The sequence below is a fragment of the Littorina saxatilis genome, linkage group LG10 (assembly GCF_037325665.1).
Source record: "Littorina saxatilis isolate snail1 linkage group LG10, US_GU_Lsax_2.0, whole genome shotgun sequence".
NCBI lineage: Eukaryota > Metazoa > Mollusca > Gastropoda > Littorinimorpha > Littorinidae > Littorina > Littorina saxatilis.
The window spans coordinates 2,038,703-2,050,887 of record NC_090254.1 but is presented as its reverse complement, the minus strand read 5'-3'; the positions used below and the strand labels follow the sequence as shown (position 1 = coordinate 2,050,887).

Here is a 12,185-nt window from a genome sequence, read left to right as displayed (position 1 = left end):
CCGTTGAATGCAGCCAGTGACATTCGACTTTGCTGCGTCGTATAGCGGGGGCCTACAGAAAATTCAGATAGTGAATATGTGTGTAAAACTCGGTGTTATATGTGTAAAACTCAGTGTAAAACTCCATGGCCAAAATGTTGAGTTGTGGGAGATAGGTGAGCCCGAGTGGCGGACTGGTGAGGATAGGGTGTAGCTATCTGACCAGACACGGAGGGTCGTTACGGGTGCCACGTGCCGATATTCCCGTCTGCACTGTGACGCAGGAAGCGGGGCTCAAGGTCAGCGCTGAGTTGTTAAGTGTCCCAGATGTGCAGATTACGCTTACCATTTTTTCTTTCAAGCCAAAGATTTAACAAATATATCTGTAGTATTCTTTCTGATTTGTGGTCGTTTTCTTTAGGTTTGATTTTCCCTGTGTATTTCTCGTTGTCGCTCTTCTTATCAGCTTGTTGTTGTTGTTGTTGCCACGTTTCTTTCCGGGAGTTTGACCAAAGTTTGCATAGTGTCCTGATGTCATGGCTAGCATAACATTCCTTGGACAGCACAGAGTGCCTGTGTCACTGTCTCTACCTTCACGTGACGAGAGGAGCATAAGACGATAGTTGTGGTGGGGGGGGGGGGGGGGGGCGGCACTCAGTTGGGGGGTAGAATGGGTTGGAGAATGGGATGGAGGAGGGGGGGGGGACTCTTGAACAAGAGGAAACTTAGCAAGAGGAAACTTAGCAAGAGGAAACCGCAACTTGGTTCCTCTCAGGCTCTTGAAACGCCCCCGGTCGCTCCGTTGTGTCGCACTGTTGACAAGTTGCCCCCCACTCACTGTCCAGCCTCAGCGGTCACACCGACTGTCCGGCATCAAGGGTCTCGACCGACAGTAAGTAAGTAGTCTGTAGAGTCCCCGTCTTGCTTTCCCTCTAGCCTCATATCATTCCGGGCGGGGAAGTTGCGTCGCTCAGCTTGCTGTTATGGTGGGGTAAAGAGCTCTGTGCCGGGCTGTCAAATATCACGTCGCCACTTGACGCCAAAAAACGTCCATGGCATGTCGTGCTGGGGAAAATTGTGTGAAAAATTGACTTGGCAAAGATCTGAGGTTAGGGCAACTGGAGCAAGGTAGACATCAGACAGTTGTGCAAATGAAAGCTTTTACCACTTCGATTATTTTGTGAGCATCGGTGGACGTCTCGATCTGTCTCGGGCAAATTTCAAGAGCATAATTATTGGCACCGGTACCGTCCCTAGCCTCTAGCAGAGACCATTCCATGTTTCAGTCTCTGATACTCACTCAGTCATTTTGATTGTTGTCCTGAACACGATGAGGTTGTCTGCCTTTTACATTATTTCCGTGTGTGCGTGTATGCTCTACATTTAGCATCACTGTGGTTGAATGTTTCAATGGAACGTGTTGTACATTGGGAGAAACAGTAGGGTGGTTGACATGAATATTGCACTGTGAGAGACTTTAAGGTGTTTGACATATCTGAATATTGAAAAGAGGAAACAAGAAAAGACCGGCGAAGAGTGCATCGACAACAACAATTTCGTTTTTGGACGTAAAACTCGTTTTCAGCACATGAAATGTTTAGGTGCACAGTGTGTTTGGGGTGACAACTAACCCCCTGTGGACAATATGGTAAACACGACCTTCTTGTCCTGTGGGCACGTCGCGCTGTAGAGGTTGGAGGCAAGCAGTGTCATTTCTTGTACTGTCATGTAATCGTCACCTTTTGCAATAGGGGAAAATGACAGTAGACGTGGTGATATTCAGACAGTAGACGTGGTGATATTCAGACAGTAGACGTGGTGATATTCAGACAGTAGACGTGGTGATATTCAGACAGTAGACGTGGTGATATTCAGACAGTAAACGTGGTGATATTCAGACAGTAGACGTGGTGATATTCAGACAGTAGCGCACGTTAAATGTCAAAGCAGCACCGCCCTGATATGGCCCTTCGTGGTCGGCTGGGCGTTAAGCAAGCAAACAAACAAACAAAATTCAGACAGTAAACATGGTGATATTCAGACAGTAGACGTGGTGATATTCAGACAGTAGACATGGTGATATTCAGACAGTAGTGGTGATATTCAGACAGTAGTGGTGATATTCAGACAGTAGACGTGGTGATATTCAGACAGTAGACATGGTGATATTCAGACAGTAGACATGGTGATATTCAGACAGTAGACGTGGTGATATTCAGACAGTAGACGTGGTGATATTCAGACAGTAGTGGTGATATTCAGACAGTAGACATGGTGATATTCAGACAGTAGACGTGGTGATATTCAGACAGTAGTGGTGATATTCAGACAGTAAACGTGGTGATATTCAGACAGTAGACGTGGTGATATTCAGACAGTAGACATGGTGATATTCAGACAGTAGACGTGGTGATATTCAGACAGTAAACGTGGTGATATTCAGACAGTAGACGTGGTGATATTCAGACAGTAGACGTGGTGATATTCAGACAGTAGACATGGTGATATTCAGACAGTAGACGTGGTGATATTCAGACAGTAGACGTGGTGATATTCAGACAGTAGACATGGTGATATTCAGACAGTAGACGTGGTGATATTCAGACAGTAGACATGGTGATATTCAGACAGTAGACATGGTGATATTCAGACCGTAGACATGGTGATATTCAGACAGTAGACGTGGTGATATTCAGACAGTAGACGTGGTGATATTCAGACAGTAAACGTGGTGATATTCAGACAGTAGTGGTGATATTCAGACAGTAGTGGTGATATTCAGACAGTAGTGGTGATATTCAGACAGTAGTGGTGATATTCAGACAGTAGACGTGGTGATATTCAGACAGTAGACGTGGTGATATTCAGACAGTAGTGGTGATATTCAGACAGTAGACGTGGTGATATTCAGACAGTAGACGTGGTGATATTCAGACAGTAAACGTGGTGATATTCAGATCCCCATCGCACAATGTATGCATGGCCACTGTTGTTCCATGCCGAGGCGTGTGATTAACGTCGATCGAGTCTTACTAAGAGTTCTAGGTGTCGGTCCCTCTTTGCATTTGCTCAATAGCCTCTCCTCCAAGTGTTAATGGCTGCACACTGCATTAGGAAACATTTTTCAAGTGTGCCCGAACAAAGTGTCATTGGCTTTGTACGATTTTCATAACTGTTGGGTTGAGTTGGGTGTCTTTCAAGCCCAGCTGACCACGAAACAACCTTCACATGCCTACACTAGCAAACATTGGTGATTCGCATCTCTGTGCTCAGTTATTTTAATGAAACTACGATTGAATTGTGAAACAACCTCCAAACTTGCCTCAAGAATGTGCCATTGGCTTTGTGGGACTGGCCTTCAAAAGAAGTGCCAACACTCGGCGAAGCCTCGACGTTGTTTTTGAAGATGTTGTGTTTGTGGGTCATATTCCTGACCACACGCACTGTGGACTGAAGGCTCAGCAGGCACGCTGACTTTTCCCCCCGTCATGTACCGAGCTTTGCCCTTTGAGTCGCTGTCTCCTGCTCAAAGATTTCTGACAAGGGAAAAAAACCAAGAAAGAAAGAATGAATGACGGGGAGGGAAAGATGGAGGATGGAGTTTCTAGGTTGGGGGGGGGGGGGGGGGGGTGGTCTGTTTTTTACATTTAGTCAAGTTTTGCAGAATAGAGGGGGGAATCGAGACGAGGGTCGTGGTGTATGTGTGTGTGTGTGTGTGTGTAGAGCGATTCAGACTAAACTACTGGACCGATCTTTATGAAATTTGACATGAGAATTCCTGGGTATGATATCCCCGGACGTTTTTTTTCATTTTTTCGATAAATATCTTTAATGACGTTATATCCAGCTTTTTGTAAAGCGGCACTGTCACACCCTCATTTTTCAATTAAATTGATTGAAATTTTGCCAAAGCAATCTTCGACGAAGGCCGGGGTTTAGTATTGCATATCAGCTTGGTGGCTTAAAAACTAATGGGTGAGTTTGGTCATTAAAAATCGGAAACTTGTAATTAAAATTATTTTTTTATTAAACGATCCAAAAACGATCGTATTCTTCGTCATTTTCTGATTCCAAAAACATATAAATATGTTATATTTGGATTAAAAACAATCTCAGAAAATTTAAAATATAAAAATTATGATCAAAATTAAATTTTCGAAATCGATTTAAAAACAATTTCATCTTATTCCTTGTCGGTTCCTGATTCCAAAAACATATATATATATATGATATGTTTGGATTAAAAACACGCTCAGAGAGTTAAAACGAAGAGAGGTACAGACAAGCGTGCTATGCAGCACAGCGAAACCACTACCGCGCTGAACAGGCTCGTCAGTTTCACTCCGTTTTGCACAAGTGGCGGACTACGGTCATTGTAAAAAAAAAAATGCAGTGCGTTCAGTTTCATTCTGTGAGTTCCACAGCTTGACTAAATGTAGTAATTTCGCCTTACGCGTCTTGTTCTTTCTTTGTGTTTGTCGTCCTTTGGAAAGTAGGGCGCAATTGGTCCTGTGTGTATGCTTGCCTGCCACTTAGACCGCTGACTGGCCCAAAGCTATTATTTTCCTTTCCTGGCAGTGAATATTACAGTCAGCAAAACTGTGTTTGACTTACTTGTGTCTTTGTTGGGCTGTGTTTAGCGTAATGGAGTTGTCGTGTCATCATATCAGTCACGAGCAACGAACATTGCCAGTTGTCATTTCTTCTGAGTTCATGGGCTGAAACTCAAACGAACACTCGTGTTTTTGCACGAGTGGGTTTTAACGGGTATGACCGTTTTTCCTTAACATTTAGGCCGCCATACTCTTATTTTCGGGTGAACCATTTGTCATGATGGTCTTGGCTTATGCAATGGGAAATAAGGTTTGGTTGTGAAACGCTGAGAGGTAGCTGTGAATGAAATACGAGCAGTTATCTCACTGCCTCCGATGCGTGCAGTGGCAGGCTATCTACAAGAGACGCGCGAACTAGGCCGTCTCCAATACTACAAGTGTTTCCCGGGGATCATTAGAGTGTTCTGATTAATTAGTTAGTGGTCGAGTGTAGACATTGAGAGGCGTATGTGAATGAACGCCATGGACGACGAAGCAGCAGCTGTTTGTGTGTTGTCAGCCAAGTTGGCTTTCTCTTCCTGTTTCCGGGTGACGTCTTGTCATCAGGGGACAGCCTCGGCTAAACTACACAACTCGTGTCAACGTTGGCTTTCTCTTCCTGTTTCCGGGTGACGTCTTGTCATCAGGGGACAGCCTCGGCTAAACTACACAACTCTTGACAACGTTGGCTTTCTCTTCCTGTTTCCGGGTGACGTCTTGTCATCAGGGGACAGCCTCGGCTAAACTACACAACTCTTGACAACGTTGGCTTTCTCTTCCTGTTTCCGGGTGACGTCTTGTCATCAGGGGACAGCCTCGGCTAAACTACACAACTCGTGACAACGTTGGCTTTCTCTTCCTGTTTCCGGGTGACGTCTTGTCATCAGGGGAAAGCCTCGGCTAAACTACACAACTCTTGACAACGTTGGCTTTCTCTTCCTGTTTCCGGGTGACCTCTTGCCATCAGGGGACAGCCTCGGCTAAACTACACAACTCTTGACAACGTTGGCTTTCTCTAGGCTTTGAAAATTACATCATTTATTTTCTCAGAGAGAGAGAGAGAGAGTCTGCTTACTGCGCTGGAAAGGTTCACCAGCGCTTTTTATGTTCCTGTTCACGGCCCTACCAGGACTGGGGATCACCGTGGCCAGATTCCCATAACAATTTATGGATAAAGCATTGTATGCATGCAGACGGCCGGTGCACTGTTTGTGAAAGTGAGAGTCAAGAAAAAAACCAGCTGGCAGCAGCTGTCACCTCAGTTTCTCGTGTTATAGAGATTATCTGAAACGCGGCTCGTTCTCGGTAGTGAAGACTGTTTGTGCGAGTGTGTGTGGGCGTGTGTGTGAGTGTGTGCGTGCGTGCGTGGCAGGGGGGGGTGACAAGTACACTGTGTGTGTGTGTGCCGATGAGTGCGAGTGTGTTGGGGCATGTGTGTCTTTGTGTGCGAGTGTGTGCACGTACCTGCGTACCCGCGTGTATCAATCAATCAATCAATCAATCAATCAATCAATCAATCAATCAATATGAGGCTTATATCGCGCGTATTCCGTGGGTACAGTTCTAAGCGCAGGTTTTTTTGAGTCACTTGAGAAAAAGTGACTCTATGTAATCGGTCAGTGTTAGTCTGTCCGGCCGGCCGGCCGGCCGTCCGGCCGGCCGTCCGTAGACACCACCTTAACGTTGGACTTTTCTCGGAAACTATCAAAGCGATCGGGCTCATATTTTGTTTAGTCGTGACCTCCAATGACCTCTACACTTTAACGATGGTTTCGTTGACCTTTGACCTTTTTCAAAGTCACAGGTCAGCGTCAAAGGAAAAATTAGACATTTTATATCTTTGACAAAGTTCATCGGATGTGATTGAAACTTTGTAGGATTATTCTTTACATCAAAGTATTTACATCTGTAGCCTTTTACGAACGTTATCAGAAAAACAAGGGAGATAACTAGCCTTTTCTGTTCGGCAACACACAACTTAACGTTGGGCTTTTCTCGGAAACTATAAAAGTGACCGGGCTCAAATTTTATGTGAACGTGACTCATTGTGTTGTGAATAGCAATTTCTTCCTGTCCATCTGATGCCTCATATAATATTCAGAACTGCGAAAGTGACTCGATCGAGCGTTTGCTCTTCTTGTTTAATATTTTTGTTATGCAATTTATATCGCGCACATATTCAAGGCGCAGGGATTTATTTATGCCGTGTGAGATGGAATTTTTTTTACACAATACATCACGCATTCACATCGGCCAGCAGATCGCAGCCATTTCGGCGCATATCCTACTTTTCACGGCCTATTATTCCAAGTCACACGGGTATTTTGGTGGACATTTTTATCTATGCCTATGCAATTTTGCCAGGAAAGACCCTTTTGTCAATCGTGGGATCTTTAACGTGCACACCCCAATGTAGTGTACGTGTATGCGCCCTTGAAAAGGAAGACAAGGAAGGAGGGGGGGGGGGCGACGAAGGAGGGTGCGGACCGTTAATTTAACTGCGTGTTAGCGGTAAACTTTGAGGTTTTTTTCATGCTTTAGAGACAAAGCATAAGAAAAGAAAGAAGTCGACATTTTCAACAATGAGTCGAGTCAACTGAATGAACTGACAGTGACTCACAATGAAACTTCGCGACAAGAAGAAGTCGAAAGGGAAGGACAGGACCGCCGCTTTCACAACGCTGAGGGAAAGTGAGAGTGAGACGGACGATCCGTCAACAACAGTGCTTGTAATAGAGGGAGACCTTTTAGGCCTGGGCACGCAAAATGTGACAGTTGAACATGTTGCTGACACAACGCACAACAATGCCGTCATTGATGACAACAACATTTCCGAGAACGCTTTACGGCATTCAGTGGGCAATGTCGTAATGGACGGTGCAGACGACACGTTTTGCGGGGCGATAGCAGACGACAGTTTGGAGAAGGCATTGGGGAAAGACTGTTTGCAAACACTGGCGTTGTCGTCTGCTTCTGTGGAGGCGGTCACTAGTCACGGAGATGCCACTGACCGACTGAAAGAGTTTTTCCTTAGCAGGTAGTCAGGGGCTTTGTTGGTTTGCTTGGTGTTTGTCCCGGCATGCATTGTGATGGTGGGAGGTCAGAGATTGGACAAGTAAGTTAGCGGTATGCATTGTGATGGTGGGAGGTCAGAGATTGGACAAGCAAGTTAGCAACACAAGCAGACACACACACGAACAAACAAACGCATACATGTGCACACACGCACACAGACAGGCAGATATTCACAAACACGCGCGCACACACACACACACACACACACACACACACCAGCACAGACACATAGGCCTACCTCATATTTGGCAGCCTCTCTTTTTCTCTCTCTCTCTCTCTCTCTCTCTCTCTCTCTCTCTCTCTCTCTCTCTCTCTCTCTCTCTCTCTCACACACACTCACACATCGGCACACACACACACTCCTTCCCTCACTTTCTGTCTGTCTGTCTGTCTGTCTGTCTCTCTCTGTCTCTCTGTCACTCTCTGTCACTCTCTCTCTCTCTCTCTCTCTCTCTCTCTCTCTCTCTCTCTCTCTCTCTCTCTCTCTCTCTCTCTCTCTGTGTCTATGTCACACATACACCCCACATGAGTGTGTGTGTGTGTGTGTGTGTGTGTGTGTGTGTGTAAGAGAGAGAGAGAGAGAGAGAGAGAGAGAGAGAGAGAGAGAGAGAGAGACTGTATGTATACCTATAATGATTGCACTTGGAGGACATGTATTTGTGATTTATGTGTAAGTGCATAGAATCAGATGCTGACATTTATTACAACATGATGCTTTAACTCCGTGGCTGCTAACCGTTAAGGGAGATAATTATGTTGATCTTCATGAAAAAGCAGGTCTGGTGTCAGAGATTATTCTGCTTTTATCTTTACTCCATGCCGTTGTAAAACTTTGTGCTGTTAGAGTAACGGTCACAATTATCAATAATAAAAATTGCATTTCCTGGATTTTTGTTTCAGCCAGTGTAGCTGTGTTGAAATGCATTTTTTATCATTTTATGGATTAGTTATGGGTCATTAGTTTATGTTGCCGAATCTTTAACTGAATTTGTTGTCAGGGTAAGCCAGGATTGGGGTTATAAACTCAAAAACCTGTCCAAATAAAAATATTATCAGGAGCTTTCAAATGTGATGTTTGTGGTAGATGTTGTTTCAGCAATATTGCAAGAAGCTTTCTGTGCGAGTGTATTTAGGCCAAGGAAAAAAGCTCAATGTTTCTAATTCCCCCCAACGCTGTACCTGTACCTTTTTGTGACCCTTAGGCTCCAAGGAAAATTACCTTTCTTCAACATCCAGGGAACACAGCTTGCGCGATTTCCTGCCAATAAAAAGCCACATGCGCCTGCTTAAATGAAAAACAAACTTAAATGAAAAACAAACTTTAATCAAAAAACAAATTTAAAAAAAAAAGAACCGACCTAACGATCCTTTTTACATTTAGTCAAGTTTTGACTAAATGTTTTAACATCGAGGGGGAATCGAAACGAGGGTCGTGGTGTATGTGTGTGCGTGTGTGCGTGTAGAGCGATTCAGACCAAACTACTGGACCGATCTTTATGAAATTTGACATGAGAGTTCCTGGGTATGATATCCCCGAACGTTTTTTTCCTTTTTATGATAAATGTCTTTGATGACGTCATATCCGGCTTTTCCTGAAAGTTGAGGCGGCACTGTCACGTTCTCATTTTTCAACCAAATTGGTTGAAATTTTGGTCAAGTAGTCTTCGACGAAGCCCGGACTTCGGTATTGCATTTCAGCTTGGTGGCTTAAAAATTAATTAATGACTTTGGTCATTAAAAATCTGAAAATTGTAAAAAAAAAAAAAATTTTCTAAAACGATCCAAATTTACGTTCATCTTATTCTCCATCATTTGCTGATTCCAAAAACATATAAATATCTTATATTCGGATTAAAAACAAGCTCTGAAAATTAAATATATAAAAATTTTATCAAAATTAAATTTTTGAAATCAATTTAAAAACACTTTCATCTTATTCCTTGTCGGTTCCTGATTCCAAAAACATATAGATATGATATGTTTGGATTAAAAACACGCTCAGAAAGTTAAAACAAAGAGAGGTACAGAAAAGCGTGCTATCCTTCTTAGCGCAAGTACTACCCTGCTCTTCCTGTCAATTTCACTGCCTTTGCCGTGCGCGGTGGACTGACGATGCTACGAGTATACGGTCTTGCTGCGTTGCGTTGCGTTCAGTTTCATTCTGTGAGTTCGACAGCGACTTGACTAAATGTTGTATTTTCGCCTTTACGCGACTTGTTTTGTGTTTTTTTGTTGCCTCGTCATCAGAAATAGTTTTCCCCTTAATATTCACAGATGACGTGTTTCAATCTCAAACTTTATGGTGATCAACAGCAAGCGATCAATGTCATTTGTAGTCTGACAGAGTGACGTGTTGAGGGCTTTCCCATTCTTGATCGACTTCCTGGTTTGAAATTGAAGGTAGCAACACAAGCACACACACACACACACACACACACACACACAAACAAACGCGCAAACACAGTGGCCTGGTATCTCAGTTGGCAGAGCGCTGGACCTGTGATCCAGGTTGGAATCCGGTCCAGGACGAAAATGGTTCAATTTTAAGTGCAGACTTGGAGACGGTATACATGTTCCACCCCCGTGTCACCACTGTGGCAGGTACACCTAAACACGCACACACCTGGGTAGCGTGACTCTGTTGCTGCTAGCTTTCCACTGGGAGGAAGCTACCTGAATTTCCCAGTATTTTTGTGTATGTCATACAATATTTGGTGTGTGTGTGTGTGCAGACTAGGCGGGGGTGCGGTGGAGCGGGGAGGGGGCGAGATGGACGGGGAGGAGGAAGGGGGGGAGTGGCTCTATGAGCTGCTCTCCCAGGTACAGCTCGAGCAGTTCTACACCAAGATCCGCGATGACCTCCAGGTCACAAGGTCAGTTGAAGGTCACTGAAAAAATTATTGTTCAGTGAAGGTCAGTTGAAGGTCGATGCTTGAAAGTTTAAAACAGAAGTCGTACAGTTTTTGAGACTGCTTGAATTGCTTTCACTATCTGGGTCTGTGAGTATGTTTTATGGCAGATAAAGTTCTGTCTCTAATCTTATGCGTTATGTAGAGTGGAACCCCCCTTTTAAGACCCCCAAAAATGTGAGAAATTCAGGTCTTAAACAGGAGGAAGTCTCTAAACGGGGGTTACTTTACACAGGTCATGACAAACAATTTCAAAAAGCAAGGGGGTTCCACTGTATATCTGTGGAGGAAATGTCAAAAAGAGTTTGGAGAAAAAGTTTGATTGGTGACTGATGTTACGGCCAGGCTGTGGATATGCGGGTATGGTATATAATATTAACACAGCTGGATGCGGTATATAATATTAACACAGCTGGATGCGGTATATAATATCAACACAGCTGGATGCGGTATATAATGTTAACACAGCCGGATGCGGTATATAATATTAACACAGCCGGATGCGGTATATAATATTAACACAGCTGGATGCGGTATATAGAGAATACTATATGGCTTGCTGTGTCGTACCAGATTTACACGAGTTGTTTTTTTAAATATTGAACTGCGAGCGAAAGCGAGCTGTTCACTATTTGAAAAAGCAACGAGTGTAAATCTGGTACGACACAGCAAGCCATGTAGTATTCTGTTTATCCTACATACTGTACTTTTGTGTATTTTACTGAAAATGTCTTGCAGTCGAGGCAGCTAAAATGAAGACGCTTGTTTTGGAACCTCGATCTCTTCTAAAGCCTCGTGCAATCTATTACGTCAAAGCGAAGAAACGTCACTCTGAAAGTGTGGCGTGACGTGTTAGATCTAAAGATTCATCGAGGGTAATTAGCGAGCGCAATTTTTGTTTCTATAATGACGTTTGTCTCGGTGACTTTGGCATCATAAGCAGTGGAAAAACAGGTCCCTGCCAGACTTGCTTGACATGACCTCATTTACATGATATACACACGTGTGATTTGAACGATTATTATTTCACGAGTGTCTCTCTCACGTATGTAGGATAAATAATATTAACACAGCTGGATGCGGTATATAATATTAACACAGCCGGATGCGGTATATAATATTAACACAGCCGGATGCGGTATATAATATTAACACAGCCGGATGCGGTATATAATATTAACACAGCCGGATGCGGTATATAATATTAAAACAGCCGGATGCAGTATAATATATTAACACAGCCTGATGCGGTATATAATATTAACACAGCTGGATGCGGTATATAATATTAACACAGCCGGATGCGGTTTATAATATTAACACAGCTGAATGCGGTATATAATATTAACAAAGCCGGATGCGGTATATGATATTAACACAGCCGGATGCGGCATATAATATTAACACAGCCGGATGCGCTATATAATATTAACACAGCCGTATGCGCTATATAATATTAACACAGCCGGATGCGCTATATGATATTAACACAGCCGGATGCGGTATATAATATTAACACAGCCGGATGCGCTATATGATATTAACACAGCCGGATGCGGTATATAATATTAACACAGCCGGATGCGCTATATAATATTAACACAGCCGGATGCGGTATATAATATTAACA

At 43.6% G+C, this 12,185-nt stretch overlaps 1 protein-coding gene across 1 annotated transcript in view; it reads left to right on the top strand.

Moving 5' to 3' along the window:
* LOC138977936 (activated CDC42 kinase 1-like) overlaps positions 1–12,185 on the top strand; it is a 105,611-nt gene that overhangs the window by 39,731 nt on the left and 53,695 nt on the right. The window contains exon 2 of the mRNA XM_070350544.1: positions 10,379–10,519. Within this exon, the coding sequence (XP_070206645.1) occupies positions 10,416–10,519 (104 nt within the window). The 5' untranslated portion in view covers positions 10,379–10,415. The remainder of the gene's footprint in view (positions 1–10,378; positions 10,520–12,185) is intronic.